This window comes from Hyla sarda, chromosome 12 (genome assembly GCF_029499605.1).
Source record: "Hyla sarda isolate aHylSar1 chromosome 12, aHylSar1.hap1, whole genome shotgun sequence".
Taxonomy (NCBI): Eukaryota; Metazoa; Chordata; class Amphibia; order Anura; family Hylidae; genus Hyla; species Hyla sarda.
This window is the reverse complement of record NC_079200.1, coordinates 21,116,959-21,142,801: the sequence shown is the minus strand read 5'-3', so window position 1 is coordinate 21,142,801 and position 25,843 is coordinate 21,116,959. Positions and strand designations below refer to the sequence as shown.

The window sequence follows — 25,843 nt, the reverse complement described above, 5'->3', positions numbered from 1 at the left end:
GGGCGTGTCGGCCGCCGCTTCGTGCGGAGGTCGACACGCCCCCTTCCTGCGGGCTGTCGGGGCTCCGTACAGGAGATCGCAGGGGGCCCCAGCGGTCGGACCCCCCCGCGATCTGCAACTTATCCCCTATCCTTAGGATAGGGGATAAGTGGTTCACCACTGGGTCACCACTGGACTACTCCTTTAAAGGGGTACTCCGCTGGAAAACAAATTTTTGGTGCCAGAAAATTTAAACAGATTACTAGCTGACTTCAATTAAAAAAAATCTTAATCCTTCCAGTACTCATCAGCTGCTGTATGCTCCAGAGGAGGTTCTTTTCTTTTTTTTTTTTTTTTTTATTTCTTTTCTGTCTGACCACAGTGCTCTCTGCCGACACCTCTGTCCGTGTCAGGAATTGTCCACAGCAGGGATTTGCTCCTACTCTAGACAGTTCCCGACATGGACAGAGGTGTCAGCAGAGAGCACTGTGGTCTGACAGAAAGGAAATTAAAAAAAGAAAAGAACTTCCTGTGGAACATACAGCAGCTAAGTACTGAAAGGATTAAGATTTGTTTTTATTTTTTATAGAAGTAATTTACAAATCTGTTTTTAACTTTCTGGCACCAGTTCATTAAAAAAAAACAAAAACAAAAAAAAAACACGTTTCCAGCGGAGTTCCCCCTTTAATGACTAGGTGGTCCTTATGTGAGAATATGGTCTAGAACAGCGGTCTTCAACCTGCGGACCTCCAGATGTTGCAAAACTACAACTCCCAGCATGCCCGGACAGCCGTTGGCTGTCCGGGCATGCTGGGAGTTGTAGTTTTGCAACATCAGGAGGTCCGCAGGTTGGAGACTACTGGTCTAGAAGAAACATGGGTTTGCCCATCTAGTTCTTGGTTCCTTGACACCTTCAGCAATGAAGGAGACCATATCCATGCGCATCCTGAGACTTTTCTCTGCTGACCTCTCATCATTACCTACTAAAGTTAGTGTTAAAGGGGTTCTCCACTGCCCCAGCGTTCGGAACATTTAGTTCCGAACGCTGGGTGCTGGCTGCGGGGGTCGTGACGTCAAGGCCACACCCCTTGTGTAACGCCCCCTCCCATAGGCTTGCATTGAGGGGGTGTGGCATGACATCACGAGGGGCGTGGCCGTGATGTCACGACCGCCGCAGCCTTCACCCAGCGTTCAAAACACAATGTTCCGAACGCTGGGGCAGTGGAGTACCCCTTTTATATATGTAGTTTCTATATTTGGGACCTATACACCGTTGGCCATCCTTGTTTTATGACATCTAAAAGAAACTGACTACGACAGTGTTTCTCAAGCTCGGTCCTCAAGACCCCCAACAGGTCATGTTTTCAGGATTTCCTTAGTCTTTCCCAGGTGATCTAACTGTGGTGATCCCCATCGGGGATGAGCGGCAGGGGCCATATTGGAATTTGTGATATTTCTCGAATATATTGATGTTTATTCGTCCTATGTTTGCAAAATTTGCATATTCGCTATGTTCACTTTTTTTTTGCATGTGAAAATTTGCATGTAAAAAAAAAAAACACACAAAAGAATATTCGTCATTACGAATATATAGCACTATATTCTAAATATTAGCGAAATCACGAAGTGGCGATATTCGCGATAAAAATTTGCATTACGAATATTCGTGCTCAACACCTGTCAAAGACTAAGGAAATCCAAAAAACATGACCTGTTGGGGGGGGGGGGGGGGGGGGACTTGAGGATCGCACTTGACAAACATTGGACTATGGTGTTCGATAGAGATGAGCGAACTTACAGTAAATTCGATTCGTCACGAACTTCTCGGCTCGGCAGTTGATGACTTTCCCTGCATAAATTAGTTCAGCTTTCCGGTGCTCCCGTGGGCTGGAAAAGGTGGATACAGTCCTAGGAGACTCTCTCCTAGGACTGTATCCACCTTTTCCAGCCCACCGGAGCACCGGAAAGCTGAACTAATTTATGCAGGAAAAGTCATCAACTGCCGAGCCGAGAAGTTCGTGACGAATCGAATTTACTGTAAGTTCGCTCATCTCTAGTGTCCGAGAAGGAGAATGAACTGTCCTACTGGTAGAGTTGCCACATTTCTTGAAAAAATAAAAACACCGGCCATGCTAATTTGCATAATTTATATATGCGTGACATCACAGGATACACGTATGCGGGAGAAATTTAGTCCTATTCTGACCCCTATAACTTTTTTATTTCTCCTTATACGGCCTGTATGAGGGGCATTTTTTTGCACCCGATCTGTAGTTTTTAACGGTTCCATTTTTGTTTTGATGTGATTTTTTTTTTATCACTTTTTTTTGTTTAATTCGAGAGTTGCAGTTAGTTACTACAACTACAACTCCCAGCATGCCCTGATACAATCTGTGGCTCAGCAGCTGCCCCGAACGAAAACTACAACTCCCAGCATGTTGGACTATAGAGTAGTATATAGTATAGGTCAGGGTTTCCCAACCACGGGTGCCTCCAGCTGTTGCAAAACTACAACTCCCAGCATGTTGGACTATATAATAGTATATGGTATAGGTGTTTCCCTACAACTCCCAGCATGCCGTTGGCTGTCCAGCCATGCTGGGAGTTGTAGTTTTGCAACAGCTGGAGGCATCCCTGGTTGGGAAACACTGGTATAGTATATGGTGCCACATTCCGGGAGTTGGAGGATTGGTTGGATAAATAGCGGCCATTGCATTGCCGGTATTTTTAATATAAAAATACCGGTAGGGAGGTCAAAATACCGTCCGACAACCCTACCTACAGGCAAATGCTGGGCAGTACTTTTGATCACATGAGCTCATTCTCTTTCCTGGCTCATTGCTCAAAATCTTAAAAGCAGATGTTTCCACCTCCTGAGTGTATTTAGTGTTTTACCAGGGACTGTGGAAAAAGCCTTGTTACAGGATACTGTGAGTTTTGGTTTAGTACATAATGAGAGAGATGGATATTATGATGTTCTGATGGCCAAAGTGTACTTAAAGGGGTATTCCAGGAACTTTTTTTTTTTTTTTATATATATCAACTGGCTCCAGAAAATTAAGCAGATTTGTATATTACTTCTATTAAAAAAAATCTTAATCCTTCCAATAATTATCAGCTGCTGAAGTTGAGTTGTTCTTTTCTGTCTGGCAACAGTGCTCTCTGCTGACATCTCTGCTCGTCTCAGGAACTGCACAGAGTAGAAGAGGTTTGCTATGGGGATTTGTTCCTGCTCTGGACAGTTCCTGACATGGACAGAGGTGTCAGCAGAGAACACTGCGGTCAAACAGAAAGGAAATTCAAAAAGAAAAGAACTTCCTGTGGAGTATACAGCAGCTGATAAGTACTGGAAGGATTAAGATTTTGTTTTAATAGAAGTCATTTACAAATCTGTTTAGCTTTCTGGCACTAGTTTATTTAAAAAAAATATATAGTTTTCCACCGGAGTACCCCTTTAGCGTATGTTCACACGGGTGGATTACATGCGGAATTTCCGCAGCGTATTTACTGCAGAAAATCCGTAGTGGATTTTGCTACCATTGACTTCAATGGGTTAGCAGAAAATCAGCAATATAGAGGCAGATTTTCCTTCAGACCCATTGAAGTCAATGGCAGCAAAATCCGCTGCGGATTTTCCGCAGCAAATACGCTGCGGAAATTCCGCAGGTAATCCGCCAGTGTGAACGTACCCTTAAGCCTTTGGCTGGCCGGGCATGCTGGGAGATGTAGTTTTGCAACAGCTGGAGACACACCATATGGAAAACCCTGATATAGATCTCCCCTTAAAAGGCAGCTATATACACAGGGTTGCTATGTTCCCCGGTGCATCACATGACACTGACCGCTCGAATACCGTTTTATTACCGTAGCCCGTGGAGTACCTGCCAGCGCCGTGATAAAGTTTGACATAGAACTGGTGCACAGAGAAGAAGGCGTCCCGGACGGGTACTTGTTTATTTGGCTCGCCGATACTCCCGACAATCTATTCGAAGAAATGGACATGGATAAAAACGGAGAGGTTCCCCTGGAAGAGGTAATTTTTATAGCTCGTCCTAAAACAAGTTCAGCATATTTCTAATGTAAACTGCAGTTACCTATTCAAATTATTTCATTCCTTTTCGGCTACGTTCACACCTCGGAATTTTCGAGCAGAATTCCGCACTGGAACAACGAAATTCCGCTAAAGTTGAACCTGTTAAATCTTTCTGGGGACTCCGCACAGAATGTATTCTGAGGTGTGAACATAGCCTTAAAGGGGTACTCCGCTGCTGGACATTATATCCCCTATCCAAAAGGATAGGGGATAAGATGTCTGATCACGGGGGGGGCCCACTGCTGGGGCTCCCTAAACAAATGGAGGGTTCATGCGGCAGTGGTCGTGGTCCCTTGTGGCGTCACACCACACCCCCTCCATTCATGTCTATGGGAGGGGGGCGTGGCGTAAAATCAAGATCACGGCCTCTGGGTCAGAGCGTTCAGAACACTTGAGCACTGGAGTGCCCCTTTAAATGTCACTTCTGTTTGCTCTTAAAGGAATACTCCACTGAAATTTTTATTTTTTATTTTTTTTAAATCAACTGGTGCCAGAAAGTTTAAAACAGATTTGTAAATGACTTCTATTTAAAAATCTTAATCCTTCCAGTACTAATCTGCTGCTAAATGCTCCACAGGAAGTTATTTTACTGATTGAAATTCCTTTCCGTCTGACCATAGTGCTCTCTGCTGACACCTCTGTCCAATTTTAGGAACAGCAAAGGAATAGAGAGGGCGCAACCTAGCGCATTACCACTTAAAAATACAAAAGTGAACAGAGGTAAATACAATGCTCACCCAGGATGTTACACTCGCCAAGTGTAAGAATGGAAAAAGGCTTGTGTGAAAGTATGGTCGGCAGCCGGTCCACCTCAGGACAGATAGACAAAGAGCCAAGGAGCCTCCAGGGGAGCGGCGGAAATCAACAGGCACTGGACACACTCGTGGGGTAGAATACACTTTAATCACCCATCATGAACCGCGTTTCACAGATTATTTGCTTCATCAGGCATCATGCCTGATGAAGCAGATAATCTGTGAAACGCGTTGTATGATGGGCGATTAAAGTGTATTCTACCCCACGAGTGTGTCCAGCGCCTGTTTATGTCCGCCGCTCCCCTGGAGGCTCTTTGTCAATTTTAGGAACGGTCTAGAGCAGGAGAGGTTTGCTACGGGGATTCGCTCCTACTTTGGACAGTACCTGACATGGACAGAGGTGTCAGCAGAGAGCACTGTGGTCAGACAGAAAGGAAACTCAAAAAGAACTTCCTGTGGAGCATTTGGCAGCAGATAAGTACTGGAAGGATTAAGATTTTTTTTAAATAGAAGTAATTTACAAATCTGTTTAAACTTTCTGGCACCAGTTGATTTAAAAAAAAAAAAAAAATTTCAGTGGAGTATCCCTTTAAGAGCAAACAGAAGTGACATTTAAAGGGGTACTCCGGTGCTCAAGTGTTCTGAACATTTTGTACGCTCGGACCCGGAGGCTGTGATCGTGACATCATGCCACGACACCTCCATTCATGTCTATGGGAGGGGGCGTGTCGAAGACACGCCCCCTCACATAGACATGAATGGAGGGGTGTGGTGTGACATTGAGGGATCCTGGCCGCAACGTCATGACCACTGCCGCGTGGACCCTCCATTTTTTTTTTTTTTTTTTTAGGGAGCCCAAGCAGCGGGCCCCCCGCGATCCCCTTTAATACAATTTTTACTTATTTGGATAACTTTTTTTTTTTGTAGGCGACCTATTGATAAATCCGTACGGCAAAATATCGACCCCTGGAATATACATTTTAATCTAATTATAATTTTTTTTTTTTATATTTGCAGTTTTCCACCTTTCTGAAGACCCAAGTAGAGCAAGGGAAAGGCCGATTCAATCCTGCAGTAGACCGCGAACAGTCCATCGGCGACATGTTCATAAATCAAGACCGAAACAAGGATAAGAAAATCACCGCCGAAGAACTGAAACTGAAAACGGAAGAGGAGGCAGAGAACGTTCATGAAGAACTATAGGAGGCTGGGCGCTCGAAATATATCAGGGCAGATGCCAGTCTCACCATCCCTGACTGGGTACTTTGTGCACTGCGAGTCTAGACTGCGATCTTTTTGTTTGTTTTTGGAGCCCTACGACGGCCAGCGGCGGCTGTGACCTGTTGTAGATCACGGGGTTACAGGCATCATCTGGCAGCTCTGCACAATACAATGATGATCCTGATCTCAAGGAAGGATCCGACGGACACCACGTGGGGGAAAAAATAAAAAAAATAAGAGACTCCGAGTAATTGCTAATGCAATGGACTATACGAATAGAATGTTTATTTTGTCAAAAAAAGTATTGCAACCTTCTATAATAGTCCAAAGAAATCCCGTATTTCCATCGTAGCGGTTCAGACCCCCCTCCTCCGACCAAATCAACGACACCACAACAAGACGCAAAATGGTATTTTTTTCTATCTGATTTTCCGCTATTAAAAAGAAGTGGTGAAATGTAACTGTGAATATGACCCTTCTATTCTTCATTACATCCAACTAGAGATGAGGGAACTTACAGTAAATTCGATTCGTCACGAACTTCTCGGCTCGGAAGTTGATGGCTTATCCTGCGTAAATTAGTTCAGCTTTCAGGTGCTCCGGTGGGCTGGAAAAGGTGGATACAGTCCTAGGAAAGAGTCTCCTAGGACTGTATCCACCTTTTACAGCCCACCGGAGCACCGGAAAGCTCAACTAATTTACGCAGGAAAAGTAATCAACTGCCGAGCCGAGAAGTTCGCGACGAATCGAATTTACTGTAAGTTCGCTCATCTCTACGTCCAACGCTAGACCTCGCAAAAGGCAAAGGCGGCGAAAAAGATTTTAAGCAGGGTTTTATTAAAACAAAGGCATTTTGCAAAAAACATGGTGGGGGTTACAGTACCTGTATATACAGAGATGTTAGGATGTGTCACGTGGTAAGTTATATGCATAGTTGATAGACCAGCGTTTCCCAGCCAGTGTGCCTCCAGCTGTTGCAAAACTACAATTCCCAGCATGCCCGAAGGGCATGCTGGGAATTGTTGTTTTGCAACAGCTGGAGGCACACTGGCTTGGAAAGACTGGGATAGACAAAAAAAAAAAAAAAAAAAATTCTGCTTTGGGTTTTCATTCCTCAACCAAGGTGAACATGGGGGTCTCAGTATAAGGCTCATGTGGTATGACAGACATCCATAATTCAGTGTTTAAAAAAAAACAAAAAAAAAAAAACAACTGGTCAAAACTGGTCGCCTATCGGCATTGAAAACTTTACTAAAAAGACCGGGTTTTAAAGGGTTACTCTGGTGGAAAACTTTATATTTTTTTTTATCTACTGGTGCCAGAAAGTGAAACAGATTTGTAAATGACTCCTATTAAAAAAAAATCTTAATCCCTCCAGTACTTATTAGTTGCTGAATACTACAGAGGAAATTATTTTCTTTTTGGAACACAGAGCTCTCTGCTGACATCTCTGTCCATTTTAAGAACTGTCCAGAGGAGGAGAAAATCTGTTTAACTTTCTGGCACCAGTTGATTTAAAAAAAAAAAAAAAAAAAAAAAGTACTGGAGTACCCCTTTAAATGGGCTCTCTCATTAAAACTAATTTTTGCTATTGCACTCCTTATGGTAAATAAAAAATATTTCTAATACTGTTTGTTTTCTATGTTTTATTTGTGTTTAAAAAAAGCTCAAGAGCACATTTCCCCCCCCCCCCCCCCCCCCCATCTCAGACACAGACTTAGGACCGGAGCCCAAACACAGAAAGTGCAGCCTGGAGTGCTGAAGGGGTGTGTCCAACCAACAGCATATTGCAGTTCAGTGTGAGAGGAGCTATGATTGGATGAGGCTGGACCCCCCCCCTCAGCACTCCAGGCTGCACTTCCTGTGTTTGGACTCCAGTCCTAAGTCTGTGTATAAGATGGGGGAAATGTGCTCTTGAGCTTTTTTAAGCACAAATAAAACATAGAAAACTTCATTTTTTTTTAAACAAAAGTATATTAGAAATATTTACCATAATGAGGGCAATAGAAAAAGTTAATTTTAATGAGAGTGACCACTTAAAATAAAAAGGGAGTAGGACATTTTGGTAAAAGGGGTTTTCCTTTTTTCTTCTAATGGGATCTATTTCTGATATCAGCAAGAAATAAATGGACATAACGCCAACCACGATTACATTGGAAAGATTAAGGCCGGGTTCACATTAGGGCGGCTGGCACTGACTGAATCAGTCGGCACTAGGACCACGCAAGTTGGGGACAGGCGCACACACAGACTCAAAAGGGGGCTTGAGCCCCTGCCCTATAATGCCCTCACTGATTGGGACCTCCATGGGGTGAGGCAGGTCCTATTCAGCCGACATGACATCCGGAGGTCCCTTACCTCAGGAATTGTGTTCACATATGTAAGGTTTTTACAAACTTTTTTATTTAGAAGTGCCCGTTTTTTTTTTATTAATTATTATTATTTTTTTTTACTTGAGCATCTGCCCTCCAAAATGTCTGTGCACGTCCCTGCTGCCAGTCCCCATAGATGGCAATGTAGTTTGTTTCCTTTTGGCAGCAGCTTAACTCCGATAACAATAGGACTGGTCCATTGAACAGGACACACTCAGTCCTTCCCTCCTTAAAAGGGTACTCCATCCCTAGACATCTTATCCCCTATCCAAAGGATAGGGGGATAAGTTGTCTGATTGCGGGGGGGGGTCCTGATCTCGGCAGCAGCACCCCACACATCCGGTGCACTGAGCGAACTTCGCTCCTTGCCGGATAACTGGCGATGCGGGGGTGGAGACTTGTGACGTCACGGCCACGCCCTGTTTGACTTCACGGCCACGCCCCCTCAATGCAAGTCTATGGGAGGGGGCGTGACGGCAGCCACGCCCCCTCCCATAGAATTGCATTGAAGGGGCGTGGCTGTGACGTCACGGGCATCCGGCGCTGAACCCGACGCTCTAAACGCACGCCGGGTGCAGCAGGTGTATTGCCGCGATCAGACATCTTATCCCTTATCCTTTGGATAGAGGATAAGATGTCTAGGGGCGGAGTACCCCTTTAAATGTGTCCCCTCCCTGTAATACTCCTGAAGGTGTTCATCGGAACACTGGTGCAGGGTCCGCCTTCTCCGAGCACTAGGTACAATGTACGAAACAAGCAAACATTTTGTACTGCGATATTCCCAGTAGAGACGCGCGCCCCCCCCATCCCCCGCTTAGTACTGAATATTTTAGAAGAGTTTTGGGAACATGACTGAATAAAATCAATGGCCTCCTTGGACAGAAACGGGAGGGAACCCGTACCGGCTTGAGGATTTATAATACTGAGAACAGTTCTTGTGTTGAGGTGATCAGTTCTTGGAAGTTATGAAGTTGAGAATACCGTTCACTACATCCAGGGTCTCGTCTCTGACCAGGACGATGTCGTAGGCTTGTAAAAACTGATCCGTCAGCTCCTCAACCTGCCGGGACACAAGAAAAATAGTAGATTACATACAGTTCTGTTCTCATCATTAGAGATGAGCGAATTTAAAGTAAATTCGATTCGTCACGAACTTCTCGGCTCGGCAGTTGATGACTTATCCTGCATAAATTAGTTCTGTTTTCCGGTGGGCTGGAAAAGGTGGATCCATTCCTAGGACTGTATCCACCTTTTCCAGCCCACCGGAGCACCTGAAAGCTGAACTAATTTATGCAGGATAAGTCATCAACTGCCGAGCCGAGAAGTTTGTGACGAATCAAATTTACTGTAAATTCGCTCATCTCTACTCATCATGTGTACCCATTATTTGTTTGTGCCTTTGCAGCAGCTTCCTGGCATCGATACTGAAGTTAAAGAGGTACTCTGCTGGAAAACATTTATTTTTTAAATCAACTGGTGCCAGAAAGTTACAGATTAAAAAAATGACTTCTATTTAAAAATCTTAATCCTTCCAGTACTTATCAGCTGAAAAATTCTCCACAGGAAGTGCTCTTCTTTTTGAATTTCCTTTCTATAGAATAGGAGGGAGCAGATGATGCACGTCAACCTATGTGTAATTTTGAAATGCAATAGGAATAACACTAGGATCATAAAAACATAATTTATTGATTAGTTTTTTATTAATTACTTCTATTTAAAAAAATCTTAATCCTTCCAGTACTTATCAGCTGCTGTACACTACAGAGGAAGTTCTTTTTTTCCCTTTCTGTCTGACCACAGTGCTCTCTGCTGACACCTCTGTCCATGTCAGGAACTGTCCAGAGTAGGAGCAAATCCCCCATAGCAAACCTCTCCTGCTCTGGACAGTTCCCGACATGGACAGAGGTGTCCGCAGAGAGCACTGTGGTCAGACAGGAAGGAAATTCAAAAGAGAAAAGAACTTCCTCTGTAGTGTACAGCAGCTGATAAGTACTGGAAGGATTAAGTTTTTTTTTTTAAATAAAAGTAATTTACAAATCTGTTTAACTTTCTGGCACCAATTGATTTAAAAAAAATAAAAATAAAAATAAAATAAATAAAAGTTTTCCAGTGGAGTACCCCTTTAATTTTTTCATCTGCTATTACACCCTTAAATGGAGTTTACCACAACGTCCGGTTACGATGGTATTTATATGGCGGGGCCTCACCTTGTCATTGAGGAAGCCGATCCGAAGAATGTTCTCCACAGTGGCGACTCCTTCAGACATTGTGAGGTCGCCCAAAGTATCTCCGAGGAGGATGATGTTACTGCGGTGGCTGATCTGCTGGAAGTACTCCGTGTCTCTCAGGACAGTGTTATTCTTGTTGTACGTGTGAATTATTTCCCCCTTAAATCCTGTTATGATACCCTGGGAAGAACAGGATTGAATGTACAGAATTATACATATCAAAACTAGAGATGAGCGAACTTACAGTAAATTCGATTCGTCACGAACTTCTCGACTCGTCAGTTGATGACTTTTCCTGCATAAAATTAGTTCAGCTTTCAGGTGCTCCGATGGGCTGGAAAAGGTGGATACAGTCCTAGGAAAGAGTCTCCTAGGACTGTATCCACCTTTTCCAGCCCACCGGAGCACCTGAAGGCTGAACTAATTTACGCAGGATAAGTCATCAACTGACGAGCCGAGAAGTTCGTGACGAATCGAATTTACTGTAAGTTCGCTCATCTCTACTCAAAACCTGTCCAGAGAAAAAAAAAATTGCCCAGTCGCCCATAGCAACCAATCAGATCGCTTCTTTCATTTTTAACAAGGCCTCTGCAAAATGAAAGAAGCGATCTGATTGGTTGCTATGGGCAACTCAGCAACTTTTCCTATGCACAGATTTTGATAAATCTCCCCCTATGGGGGAGATTTATCAAAATCTGTGCATAGGAAAAGTTGCTGAGTTGCCCATAGCAACCAATCAAATCGCTTCATAGGGGAGGGATTTATCAAAACTAGTGCAGAGGAAAAGTTACCCAGTTGCCCATAGCAACCAATCAGATCGCTACTTTCATTTTGCAGAGGCCTTGTTAAAAGTGAAAGCAGCGATCCGATTGGTTGCTATGGGCAACTCAGCAACTTTTTCTCTGGACGGGTTTTGGTAAATCTCCCCCATAGTGTACACAGTATACCTCCCCCAGAATACACATTCTTTTCACCTGTATACAAAAACTATACAGGTTACTCCTCATGTCCTATAGACGTCAGTACATTTCCCTTTGTATATAGAGATGGGAAGATGTGCTGTTCACCAAGAAATCTACTTAAAGGGGTACTCCGCCCCTAGACATCTTATCCCCCTATCCAAAAAGGATAGAGGACAAGATGTCTGATCGCGGGGGTCCCGCCACTGGGGATCTCCCTGTTCGTTTAGAGCGTCGGGTGCAGCGCTGGAGGCTCGTGATGTCACTTGCATTGAGGGGGCGTGGCCGTAACGTCACAAGCCTCCGCCCCGCATCGCAAGTCATCCGTCATGTAGCAAACTTCGCTCCAATCACTGGATGTCTGGGTGCCGCAGCAGAGATAAGAGGTCCGCAGTGGTAAAACCCCTGCGATCGGACATCTTATCCCCTTTCCTTTGGATAGGGGGATAAGATGTCTAGGGGTGGAGTACCCCTTTAACTTGATTTCAAAAAATATATTCTCCAGCGGAGTAACCCTTTAAGGACGGTGATCAGAATATTGTTTCAGCAGGCATCCGATGACAATGCCTTGAGGGAACCCCGGAACCCCCCCCCCCCCCCCCCATCATGGCAATCGCTCGTTAATTCTGACTGGTGAATCAGAGCTTTTCCGGGCCAAATGGGATCTCCGGTGGCACGGAAAAATACGGTGATTTTCCTACACTTACGTGTGGGAGTGAGGTGGAAATGGTGCCACCTCCTCCGACAGCTACGTTTGATCGATTGGGACTAACTGACAAATCGCAGCATGGGGCGGGGGTTTTCAAGTTCAGTTACCCCGCTCCGCTAGTCCAGGCAGAGCGGGGGAACATGTGCAGTGGCATCGGAATCAGCGGCGGAGGTCCCTGCGGTGGTGAGTAACTTACAACTCTCAGCATGCCCAGACAGTCCAGGCATGCTGGGAGTTGTAGTTCTGCAACATCTGGTCCTTCAAGAACTCCCAGCATTGTCGGTCAGCCCTTGACTGTCCAGGCATGCTGTCAGTTGTGCAACAGCTGGAGGCAGCCTGTTTTTTTTTTTTTTTTTTTTGGTATCTGAGGCAAGCGCTATGCTTGAATCCGGGTCTGCCCCTATGCAAATCCCTAATTTAAGCCTCAAATGCGCATGGCGCTCTCTCACTTCGGAGCCCTGTCGTATTTCAAGGCAACAGTTTAGGGCCACATATGGGGAATTTCTGTACTCGGGAGAAATTGTGTTACACATTTTGTGGTCTTTTTCTCCTTTTACCCCTTATGAAAAGGAAAAGTTGGGGGCAACACCAGCCTGTAAGTGTAAAAAGGTTTTTGTTTTTTTAAACACACTTACATGCTGGTGTTGCCCCAAGTTTTGTCTTTCAAGAACTAAAAGGAGAAAAAGAAAATGTGTAACAAAATGGGGGAGATTTATCAAAGTAGTCTATTTCCCGCATTAATATAGACCAAACTACAGAGGGTTAGGCCGGTCTCTTGAGCGCCTAATTTATCAAAAGTCACACGGCTGTTGATAAATTCTGCGCACGGACTTCGGGATCTATGCTTTAGACTGTATTTAAACCTGCTCCAGTATGGTCTGACATTTCGGTGTACTTTCAGCCGATGCAACTTGTCGCCGAAAAGTCGTTATTGATAAATTCAGCACCAATGCTTTTATCAGTCTAAAATAGACTAAAATGCATCATGTTCTAAAAATCCTCTAAAGAAAAAGTCGCACATATTTAGACCGACTTTCTGTGCGACAATTTTAGACAGGAAAACCCATGTAAATCCTTTGATAAATCTCCCCCAATGTCTCCCAAAAACGGAAATACCTCATAGGTAAAGGTAAAGTGCTCTGCAGGTGCACAACATGGCTCAGGAGTGAGAGCGCAACATGTACATTTGAGACCTAAATTGGTGATTTGCATTGGAATGGCTGATAGTTACAGCGGTTCTGACATAAACACGGAATGTAATAAGGGGTACAGTGAGCATTCACACCCCACTGGTGTCTGACAGATTTTTTTGAACAGTACGCTGTGCAAATGAAAAATGTAATTAAATCTGTCAAACACCAGTGGGGTGTAAATGCTCACTGCACCCCTTATTACACTCCGTGTAGGGGGTAGTTTCCAAAATGGGGTCACATGTGGGAGGGTCCACTCTTCTGGCACCATGAGGGCTTTGTAAGCGCACATGGCCCCTGACTTCCATTAGAGTCAAATTTTCTCTCAAAAAGCCCAATGACGCTCCTTCTCTTCTGAGCCCTGTAGTGCGCCCGCAGAGCACTTTACATCCACAAATGGGGTATTTCCATACTCAGGAGAAAATTTGCAATGCCATTTCTTCTATTACCCTTGCTTGCAGAAACCCTGTGTAGCTCTGCTGCCCGCAACCTACCTGCCAAACAACTGCCCGACCTAGGCAGAAAGAGGCGGTGCGCTTAGAGCAGAGTGGCCCCCGGGCTCCCCCTCCCCAACTGTCAGTCTGACTCCCGAGGGGATTATATAGCTTGATTGTGTAAGTATAAACTAGCCTTAGGTGCCACTAAAGGTATGCCTAGAATATGCTTATGAAGCCCTAGTGCACAGTTTGTGCAGCGTCACAAGCATATTCTTGGTGTCAGTTTGGCTTTAAGGGGTTAATTTATAGTGAAAAGTTTTTGGCATGTCAGAGACACAAAGTTTTGATCGGTCAGGGTCTCTGTGCTGAAAGCCCCACTGATCAGGAAAATGAGTGGGGAGAAGCAGGCAGCAGCACGCTTCACTCCCAGTCTTTTATCAATCTCTGTCCCTCAGCTTCATCATACGTCTATGGGGCAGTTCACAGATCAATGGGAGTGAAAAGTGCTACTGCCTGCCTATTCAATGGGAGTGAAAAGTGCCATATCTTTCCCCACCGCTGCACTTCTATTTGAAAACCCCGCCGGGAGCCCTGAATGACTCCTCAGTACCGGCCATTCAGGACTCCCGGCAGGGAATTTAAAAATGAAAGTAAAAGTACACAGTACATCGCTGGGGAGGAGCAATGCCGCCCGCTCCCCTGCTTAATAATTTCTCATCGGATCAGGTCTCAGAAGTGAGACCTGGTGTGATCAATCTCTCAGCCCCTGTACTACTGCCCCCAACATGGAACAGACCCGGTTTTGAGTAATTTCCCGACAGCTCAGAGCTGTCGTGTTTTGGTGAAGCGAAATTCAAACATTTTCTGGAAACACGACCCTTTTCGGCTAACCACACCCATTTTGAATGGTATATATAAAAAATAAATAAAAAACACTGAGTGATGGTTTTTTGTGTCGGGAAATTGTGTCGCACAGAAGTGTCGCATGGGCTATGCGACACAAATTTGGTCACACAACCCGAGGAAGACAGTTGGGTTGACATTAGTAAATGAGGGCCATTGTGTTAGCACTCTTGTCAATAGGACGTGTCCCAGAGCAGGCCGACACTGAGTGCAACTTGGATATTGTATAAGAGAGTAGGAAACATCTTATTAACAAAGTAAGCCTCATTGCTCTATGTCAAGGTTTTCCAACAGCTGGACTCCAGCCACCACCTCTTCGCTGTCTGGGCATGCTAGGAGTAGTAGTTTTACAACAGCTGGAGTCACCCTGGTTGGGAAACACTTCTCTACGTACTGATCCACTTTCAGGAGGAATATAACAGCCTAAAGGAAAGATGCCCCATAATTGTTATATTTGGGGTAATGCATGAGAACCAACTGATCCTGCTTATTAAAAAAAATTAAACTCTTAAAAAGGGGTACTCCGCTGCTCAGCACTGGGAACAAAATGTTCGGAACGCTTGGAGCCGGCGGATTGTGACATCACGGCGGGGCCGTGATGTCATGTTGTTTTGAATGCTGAGCAGTGGAGTACCCCTTTAACTCCATAGGGTACTTACATTATCATCAAAATCCATGTAGTTGGAGACCACCTTAATATTGGAGTGATACACCCCAGCCTGGCGAATAATCTCCTCCAGAACATCCCCAATCCCAGCAGAGAAGATAAAGAGAGGGATCTCACTTTGGTGCAAGGCGTTGAAAAAATTTTCAAACCCATCCCTGGAAAACACAAGAATGATGCCTGGAAAACGTGGGACATAAGGAAGAAAAGAGGCGTGTAGAATGGAGGGGGATGGAAAAGGATGTCATCTATATAGCGGAGCATCATTACCTTAGTCTAGCCTGTGACTCTTTCACGACTTGTGACAACATCTGCTTCTCAATTCTCTGTCCGCAGAGCAGAGTGTGAGCTTTACTCCACCTGGAAGACACAAACAAGTCAGGACACAGGCAAAGGTATGAATGAGTGTCTTCTTAACCCCTTAACGACGCAGGACGTATATTTACGTCCTGCGCCGGCTCCCGCGATATGAAGCGGGATCGCGCCGCGATCCCGCATCCTATCGCGTGGGTCCCGGCGCTAATCAACGGCCGGGACCCGCGGCTAATACCACACATCGCCGATCGCGGCGATGTGCGGTATTAACCCTTTAGAAGCGGCGGTCAAAGCTGACCGCCGCTTCTAAAGTGAAACTGAAAGTATCCCGGCTGCTCAGTCGGGCTGTTCGGGACCGCCGCGGTGAAATCGCGGCGTCCCGAACAGCTGATCGGACACCGGGAGGGCTCTTACCTGCCTCCCTGGTGTCCGATCGACGAATGACTGCTCCGTGCCTGAGATCCAGGCAGGAGCAGTCAAGCGCCGATAATGCTGATCACAGGCGTGTTAATACACGCCTGTGATCAGGATGAAAGATCAGTGTGTGCAGTGTTATAGGTCCCTATGGGAGAGATCAGTGTGTGCAGTGTTATAGGTCCCTATGGGACCTATAACACTGCAAAAAAAAAGTAAAAAAAAAGTGTTAATAAAGGTCATTTAACCCCTTCCCTAATAAAAGTTTGAATCACCCCCCTTTTCCCATAAGAAAAATAAAACAGTGTAAAAAAAAAAAAAATAAATAAACATGTGGTATCGCCGCGTGCGTAAATGTCCGAACTATAAAAATATATCATTAATTAAGCCGTACGGTCAATGGCGTACGCGCAAAAAAATTCCAAAGTCCAAAAAAGCGTATTTTGGTAACTTTTTATAACATTAAAAAATGAATAAAAAGTGATCAAAAAGTCAGATCAAAACAAAAATCATACTGATAAAAACTTCAGATCACGGCGCAAAAAATGAGTCCTCATACCGCCCCGTACGTGGAAAAATAAAAAAGTTATAGGGGTCAGAAGATGACATTTTTAAACGTATAAATTTTCCTGCATGTAGTTATGATTTTTTCCAGAAGTGCGACAAAATCCAACCTTTATAAGTAGGGTATCATTTTAACCGTATGGACCTACAGAATAATGATAAGGTGTAATTTTTACCGTAATATGCACTGCGTAGAAACGGAAGCCCCCAAAAGTTACAAAATGGCGTGTTTTTTTCGATTTTGTCGCACAATGATTTTTTTTTCCGTTTCGCCGTGCATTTTTGGGTAAAATGACTAATGTCACTGCAAAGTAGAATTGGCGACGCAAAAAATAAGCCATAATATGGATTTTTAGGTGGAAAATTGAAAGGGTTATGATTTTTTAAAGGTAAGGAGGAAAAAACGAAAGTGCAAAAACGGAAAAACCCTGAGTCCTTAAGGGGTTAAAGGGGTTGTGCGCTGCCCTGCAGTTCGGAGCTCCGCTCACAGCGTCCAGAAGTTCATTACTCCGAACGCTGTGAGCGGGCTTCCGTGTTCGCAGCCGCCGGGCGTGACGTCACGCCTGGCCCCTTCGTGACGTCACGCCCGGCGGCTGCGAACACGGAAGCCCGCTCACAGCGTTCGGAGTAATGAACTTCTGGACGCTGTGAGCGGAGCTCCGAACTGCAGGGCAGCGCACAACCCCTTTAAAAGGTGTACTCCGCCCCTAGACAAAAGGATAGGGGGATAAGGTGTCTGATTGCGGGGGTCCCAGACATCTTATCCCCTATACTTTGGATAGATAAGATGTCTAGGGGCGGAGTACCCCATTTAAGGGTCTTAGATACCCCCTATCTTAATCCTAGTTGTGGTATTTGTCTTTCTCTGCACCAGCAAGAGTTTTGCGCAAAAGTTGTACAACTTTGCGATTCTGGTGCAGAAAATAACTCCCCCCCCCCATAGTGTACTCTCCACCTTACCATTCCACCATGAGAGGGTACTTTTCTTGACTGGTCCGATTTGGGTCGATTTCAAGAGGATAGTAGATGTTAAAGAGATCTTTCAACTGCAGGAGGAGTAAGACATAGAATTAAGAAATCTACATTTACATGGTTCTAACATTACACATTCTATCCATAGCCCCTCGAATACATAGATGTCACTGAGATGTCCTGCACTCCGGGACCCACTTTTACTAGTTAGTGGAGAGCTGCTGAAAACACAGGCTCCCATTCCAAAAAGTTCTATGCGGCCATGCACGATATGGCTGCCTGCTCATCTGAATATTTTGTAAACTACTGCTGTTTGGTGGATATGTTCAGACAGCTGCTTAGTAACTGCAGATGTGGCCTGTGAAGGACATTAGATCGGCACGCTTCTCATGGGACCCATTGTTGGTCATCCAGAGGGTTTAAGGGGTATTTCGGCTTTATACATCTTATCCCCACGATCTCTGTGCAGCCCTTGGCATTCTGTGCCTGGTGCTGACTCCGAGATGGGGATGTGACGTCATGGTGACGCCCCCTCCATTCATGTCTATGGGCAGGGGAGTGACGGCCGTCACGCCCCCTCCCATAGACATGAATGGAGGTGGCGTGATGTCACTAGAGGGCGTGGCTGTGACGTCAAAGTCTCGAAGGCAACGCCCAACACAATGCCAAGGGTTGCACAGAGATCGTGGGGGTCCCCAGCGGCAGGACCCCTGCGATCATACATCTTATCCCCTTATCCTTTGGATAGGGGATAAGATGCATAAAGCCGGAATACCCCTTTAAAAATAAGCCCCTGTCACGATCACACCCTATCGGTCCAGCCAAGACATTAGAGAGAGTGTGATGGTGAAAGGGTTAAAGCCGCCAGACCTCTGGGTATCCACTACTAGTCCCAGCAAGTCACCAAATTAACCCTTTGATAAACGTGTTTCACCAGAGCTTCCTTCAGAAAGGTGAGCTCCTATATTTAGAGATCATTAATTAGAGCTGATTAAATTAAACATTTAATCTGATAAAAGGTATCACAGTGCTATATATATATATATATATGTATATATAAAAATACAGAAACAAATGACATACAGGTACAAAAATATGAAAGAGTTTAGCAAGGCAAGTTCAGAAAACAAAAGATGAAGTTCTTACAGCATGATGGTATAGCAGTCCTTGTCAGTGAGATCCCAGCTCTTGTCAGCTTTTGGTACACCCTTGAACAACAGTTGAGTCCAGCAATTTAAATCTTATCTGCTTCTTTGGAGGGAAACTCCATTCCCCCCCTCCCCTCTGATCCCACCAGGTGGGGCATCTCTCTTCCTGGCCCCCTTATCTGTTTTGATTATATGATGGGACCAGAGTGCACGACTTCAAAGGAGATACCAAACAGCCAGATCCCCAATAAAATGCAATACACAAACACACAGTCTGAATGACCCTCACTAGAGATGAGCGAACTTACAGTAAATTTGATTCGTCACAAACTTATCGGCTCGGCAGTTGATATTTTTTCCTGCATAAATTAGTTCAGCTTTCCGATGCTCCCGTGGGCTGGAAAAGGTGCATACAGTCCTAGGAGACTCATTCTTAGGACTGTATCCACCTTTTCCAGCCCACCGGAGCACCTGAAAGCTGAACTAATTTACGCAGGATAAGTCATCAACTGCCGAGCCGAGAAGTTTGTGACGAATCGAATTTATTGTAAGTTCGCTCATCTCTAACCCTCACCCCCAGGTCTTAGTTTATACACAGATACAATTATAAAACACATGTATGTTTCCATAATCAGGCCTTAGGCCTGACAGCCCCATTCAGCTGCTTCTAAATGCCCCATACAAACAGATCTGCATTGGGTGTGGCGGCCATGTTTGTTTGTGTTCCCCATTATCGGGTATATAGGAATTACAGGGAGAAATGCCCAAATGACCCACGTGAGCCCCCGGCCTACCTTCTTCCTGCAGTCCTCACTTATCATCTTGCTGTTGTCGATAATATCTGTGTAGGAAAGATGGCCACAGGCTTATTAACCACACAATGTTACAAGAGGCCAGTAGGGGGCGACAGGTCTATACTCACTATAGCAAGTTGGACTCCTCTCTCCATTATACCGGAAGCGGCTTAGTGTCATGTCAAAATCAGAGATCACCTGTAGAATGAAATAAGACCGGAGAGACTTAGCTGCGAGTCCCTGTAATACTGTGTGAGCAGCTCCACTTTGTGTATCACAGGATATATCCTATTGAGGCTAATCCATAAGCAGAGGTTTGTTTCTTTAAAGGGGTACTCCACTGGAAAACATTTTTTTTTATTTTTTTATTTTTTATTTTTTTATTAACTGGAGCCAGAAAGTTAAACTTCGATTTAAAAATCTTAATCCTTCCAGTACTTAGCTGCTGTAAGCTCCAGAGGAAGTTCTTTTCTTTTTAAATTTCCTTTCTGTCTGACCACAGTGCTCTCTGCTGACACCTCTATCCATGTCAGGAACAAATCCTCATAGCAAACCTCTCCTGCTCTGGACAGTTCCTGACACTGATAGAGGTGGCAGCAGAGAGCACTGTGGTCAGACAGAAAAGAACTATACAACTTCCACTGGAGCATACAGGAGCTGATAAGTACTGGAAGGATTAAGATTTTTAAATAGAAGTAATTTACAAGTCTGTTTAACTTTCTGGCACTAGTTGATTTAAAAAAAACAAAAAACAAAAAAAAAAAAAGTTTTCAACTGGAGTACCCCTTTAAGTAATTTATAGAGGAACCTTATGAATAATTAAGTGCTTTTAGCCATGACTAAAACAATGTTCAAGGAGAGATCCCTAATTTCAAGCGGAATGAGGCACAATACTGAATATAAGCTAAGTGCTGACCATCCAATGGAGGAAATTTATATGAGAAAAGGATTCCCCCCCCCCCCCAAAAAAAAAAAAAAGTAATACCGAAATATTAGGCTCAAATTTACAAAGTTCAAGAAAGCCTCCAGCTCTAAACAGTGAACCATGAGAGATCAATTAATTTTGACACGTCTGAGCGGCCTTGATTTTAATGAAAATGTTATGGCTGGTAAGTGTATACTAGGGGTCCTCAAACTTTTTAAACGGGGGGCCAATTCACGGTCCCTCAGACCATTGGAGGGCCGTACTATAGATAACAAAACATGAATAAATTCCTATGAACACATATATCTTATTAGTGGACTACCACTTTAAGTACACAGCACAGTTCCCCCCACATTAGGTTGGCAGTATAGATCCCCCACATTAGGCTGTAGTTCCCCCACATTAGGGTTGGCAGTACAGTGCCCCCACATTAGGGTTGGCAGTACAATTCCCCCACATTAGGTTGTAGTTCCCCCCACATTAGGTGCAGCATACTTCACCCACATTAGGTTGTAGTCCGTCCCCCCCCCCCCTCACATTAGGTGCAATATAGTCCCCCACATTAGGCTGGCAGTATAGTCCCCCACATTAGGTGAAATATAGTCCCCCACATTAGGCTGGCAGTATAATTCCCCCACATTAGGTACAATATAGTCCCCCACATTAGGCACAATATAGTCCCCCACATTAGGCTTGCAGTATATTTCCCCACATTAGGTACAATATAGTCCCCCACATTAGGCTTGCAGTATAGTTCCCCCACATTAGGTACAATATAGTCCCCCACATTAGGCTTGCAGTATGTTCCCCCACATTAGGCTTGCAGTATAGTCCCCCACATTAGGCTTGCAGTATGTTCCCCCACATTAGGTGCAGTATAGTCCCCCACATTAGGTGCACTATAGTCCCCCACATTAGGTGCACTATAGTCCCCCACATTAGGTACAATATAGTCCCCCACATTAGGCTTGCAGTATGTTCCCCCACATTAGGTGCAATATAGTCCCCCACATTAGGTGCAATATAGTCCCCCACATTAGGCTGGCAATATAGTTCCCCCACATTAGGCTGGCAATATAGTTCCCCCACATTAGGTGCAATATAGTCCCCCACATTAGGTGCAATATAGTCCCCCACATTAGGTGCAATATAGTCCCCCACATTAGGCTTGCAGTATGTTCCCCCACATTAGGTGCAATATAGTCCCCCACATTAGGTGCAATATAGTCCCCCACATTAGGCTGGCAGTATGTTCCCCCACATTAGGCTGGCAGTATAGTCCCCCAAATTACGTTGGCAGTATGTTCCCCCACAGGCATACAGCCTCCAGCCATAAAGTATGGCTGGAGGCTGTTTGCCTGTGTACTGCCCCATTTCAGTGTTCCGACCACCGCTCAGGCCATAGCAGGACCGGAGGATGGGACGTCAGTGACGTCGCTGCGTGCACCTGCTCCCGGCGGTCCACGCGTTTTAAAAGTAAACGCGGGCCGCAGGGACTTCAGAGGCATCCTTGTGTTCCGAAAGCATCTTTCGGAACACAGGGATGTCCTAAGGCAAAAACACCCGGCGGGCCGGGTAAATGCGCTCCGCGGGCCGCATGTGGCCCTCGGGCCGTAGTTTGAGGACCCCTGGTGTATACAGTAATGGCCGTAAATGTTGGCACCCCTGAAATTTTTCTGGAAAATGAAGTATTTCTCACAGAAAAGGATTGCAGTAACACATGTTTTGCTACACACGTTTATTCCATTTGTGTGTGTTGGAACTAAACCAAAAAAGGGAGAAAAAAAGCAAATTGGACATAATGGCACCAAACTCCAAAAATGGTCTGGACAAAATGATTGGCTCCCTTTCAAAATTGTGGAAAAATAAGATTGCTTCAAGCATGTGATGCTCCTTTAAACTCACCTGGGGCAAGTAACAGGTGTGGGCAATATAGAAATCACACCTGAAAGCAGATAAAAAGGAGAGAAGTTCACTTAGTGTTTGCATTGTGTGTCTGTGTGTGCCAAACTAAGCATGGACAATAGAAAGAAGAGCAGAGAACTGTCTGGGCGTGGACGGAAGAGAAAAATTTATGAAAGGTGTCAATGCAGGATAGTCCGGATGGTGGATAAGCAGCCCCAAACAAGTTCCAAAGATATTCAAGCTGTCCTGCAGGCTCAGGGAGCATCAGTGTCAGCGCAAACTATCCGTTGACATTTAAAAGGGGTTGTGCACTGCCCTGCCTTTTGGAGCTCCGCATGCAGCGTCCGGAAGTTCATTACTCCGAACACTGTGTGCGGGCTTCTGTGTTCGCGGCTGCCGGGCGTGACGTCACGCCCGGCCCCCTCGTGACGTCACGCCCGCCCCCTCAACGAAAGTCTATGGGAAGGGGGCGCGACCGCTGTCACGCCCCCTTCCCATAGACTTTGGTAGAGGGGGCGGGCGTGACGTCACGAGGGGGCCGGGCGTGACGTCACGCCCGGCGGCCGCGAACATCGTTCGGAATAATGAACTTCCGGAAGCTGCGTGCGGAGCTCCGAAAGGCAGGGCAGCACACAACCCCTTTAAATTAAATGAAACACTATGGAGGAGACCCAGGAGGACCCCACTATGGAGGAGACCCAGGAGGACCCCATTGCTGACACACAAAAAAGCAAGACTACATTTTGCCAAAATGAACTTGAGTAACCAAAACCCTTCTGGGAAAACGTCTTGTGGACAGATGAGACCAAGATAGAGCTTTTTGGTAAAGCATATCATTCTACTGTTTACCAAAAACAGAATGAGGCCTACAAAGAAAAGAACACAGTACCTACAGTGACATATGGTGGAGGTCAGTGATGTTTTGATGCCTATAATAATTTTGTCCAGCCCATTTTTGGAGTTTGGTGACATTATGTCAAATTTGCTTTTTTTCCTCCCTTTTTTGGTTTAGTTCCAATACACACAAAGGAAATAAACATGTGTATAGCAAAACCTGTGTTACTGCAATCCTTTCCTGTGAGAAATACTTCATTTTCTAGAAAAATTTCAGGGGTGCCAACATTTTACGCCCATGACTGTGTGTGCCATCCTATCCTACCCTGGATTTATATAACAACTTACCTGTAATTTCTTATCGCCTCCATTTTGTAAAGCCAGGATCACCTCTCGGACTTTTTCTGGGTCCCTCATGCGGACTGTGTCTTTGCTCAGCTCTGGAATCTAAGGATGTAATGTAGACATTAATAAAAGGGCTCCTCTGGTAAAGTCCCTACTAGTGTTTGTCCCTACATTTCATCCAATTTCTGAAAATCATGTGAATTTTCTGGGAAGAAACCCCTACACTTTAAAGCATGTATAAGGGTGCTTTCACACGTGCGGATTTTTGCTACTGCAGATTTTGCTGCCCATTGATTTCAATGGGCAGAAAAATCTACTGAAGCAGATCTGCAGCAAAAATACGCACGTGTGAACGTACCCTGAAGTTTCCGAAAGCGGAGTAAATGAGTAAATACCATGGGGGGGGGGGGAAAGAACAGCAAAAAAAAAAAATCAACAAAATCTACACTCCACTCTTAGTAAATCCATTGTTTGTCAAGCACAGCGACATACATTGTATAGTGGTAGAGGTTGGTACTGCAACTCACGCAGCTCAGTCCAAACAGAACCAACTTTGTGATGCGCAGTACCAGGCGCAGCCACTACAGAATGAACGGCGCTATGCTTGCTGATGAAAAGGCTGCATCTGACCCTTTAGTCCTGTGTTTCCCAACCAGGGGCGCCTCCAGCTGTTGCAAAACTACAACTCCCAGCATGTTGGACTATATAGTATAGGTCAATGTTTCCCAACCAGGGGCACCTCCAGCTGTTGCAAAACTACAACTCCCAGCATGTTGGACTATATAGTATAGGTCAATGTTTCCCAACCAGGGGCACCTCCAGCTGTTGCAAAACTACAACTCCCAGCATGTTGGACTATATAGTATAGGTCAGTGTTTCCCAGAGGTGCCTCCAGCTGTTGCAAAACTACAACTCCCAGCATGCCCGGACAGCCAACGGCTGTCCGGGCATGCTGGGAGTTGTAGTTTTGCAACAGCTGGAGGAACTCTGGTTGGAAACACTGCTTTAGTCAGCTGACAGGGGGTGACAGGAGACAGACCCAAACAATGACACCAATAAGAAAAACAATCCCTTTAAACAGGATCTGCCCTATAGCCAGGGGCTGTAAAACTACAACCCCCAGTATGCCCTGACAGCCTTCACCCCTCCCTATGCACTCAATTACTCACAAGCATGCTTCTCCTGGGATACACTGCAGTCCCCGGCACCAGCTGCTGTGAATGGACGCGCCTGCTCACACCCCGGATGACCGCAGGGAATAGGACTCTATGTAGAGTATACAGCGCTCAGCACAGCGCCCCCTGATGGAGCCGGTATGACAATCACTACTGTCCAGCTACACACGCGCCGCATACGTGTAACGCACGCGCAGAGCCTATAGCAGAGGGCCAAGAGGTACTTCCGGGCTTCGTACAGTACTTCCGGGTGACGTAAATGTCGCTATTGTCGCTACACCGGGCCGTCGGCCATTTTGTTGGTAGGTAAACACTAATTACCTAGTACAGAGCAGTTATCTAATCTCTCTTATCTCATTGTTTCCCAACCAGTGTGCCTACCAGCGTGTAGTAGAGGTTGCAGATGTATTAGATTCTCCTGTTTGCCAATGTTGTTAGCTATACATATGGAGCAAGCAGATTTGGATGGTATCAAAGGCTAGACGCGTTTCGAGATCCGCTTGATCACTTTTTCAGTAGCAGATTCTGCCCCAAATAAGCGCTGTTTCCGGGAGTGGCTGACTCTGAAAGGAGATTCCTTTCTGAATTTCTCTAGTGTGTATATAGGCCCTTAGTGTCAGTGTCCATATAAAGCCAGACAGTCCCCATGGTGCCACATTTTACCAAACTGAAGTAAATTGTTTCCAGGGAGCGTAATTTAATAAAAATGTTATTCTATAAATGATATACCTCTTATTAAAACACTGATTAATAAAAAAAAAAAAAAAATGGATCTACGGAATATCCTTTTAAAGGGGTACTCCGCTGCTCAGTGTTTGGAACAAACTGTTCTGAACGCTAGAGCCGGGAGCTTGTGACATCATAGCCCAGCCCCCTCATGACGTCACACCCCACCCCCTCGATGCAAGTCTATGGGAGGGGGCGTGACAGCCGCCACGCCCC

General features: G+C 45.2%; 2 protein-coding genes across 7 annotated transcripts in view; one reads left to right on the top strand and one right to left on the bottom strand.

The window, feature by feature from the left end:
* FKBP10 (FKBP prolyl isomerase 10) overlaps nt 1-6,285 on the top strand; it is a 28,271-nt gene extending 21,986 nt beyond the window's left edge. For all 5 annotated transcript variants that reach the window (XM_056547967.1, XM_056547971.1, XM_056547968.1 and 2 more), the window contains exons 9-10: nt 3,849-4,012; nt 5,845-6,285. In XM_056547967.1, coding sequence (XP_056403942.1) covers nt 3,849-4,012; nt 5,845-6,030 — 350 coding nt within the window. In that variant the 3' untranslated portion in view covers nt 6,031-6,285. The remainder of the gene's footprint in view (nt 1-3,848; nt 4,013-5,844) is intronic.
* Nucleotides 6,286-7,740: 1,455 nt separating this feature from the next.
* On the bottom strand, nt 7,741-25,123 carry NT5C3B (5'-nucleotidase, cytosolic IIIB). Of its 2 annotated transcripts, XR_008849269.1 has the most exons (10): nt 24,896-25,123; nt 23,730-23,828; nt 19,846-19,915; nt 19,718-19,764; nt 17,764-17,849; nt 15,781-15,870; nt 15,506-15,668; nt 10,628-10,828; nt 8,952-9,480; nt 7,741-8,864 (listed from the first exon to the last, which is right to left on the bottom strand). XR_008849269.1 is itself a non-coding variant. In XM_056548594.1 (9 exons), exons 1-9 carry the CDS (start codon nt 24,899-24,901, stop codon nt 9,370-9,372), a joined length of 873 nt encoding a protein of 290 aa, XP_056404569.1. In that variant the 5' UTR covers nt 24,902-25,123; the 3' UTR covers nt 7,741-9,369. The 2 variants fall into 2 exon arrangements, 1 of the variants encoding a protein (XP_056404569.1); XM_056548594.1 differs by having other exon boundaries at nt 7,741-9,480.
* Between the last annotated feature and the right edge of the window lie 720 nt (nt 25,124-25,843).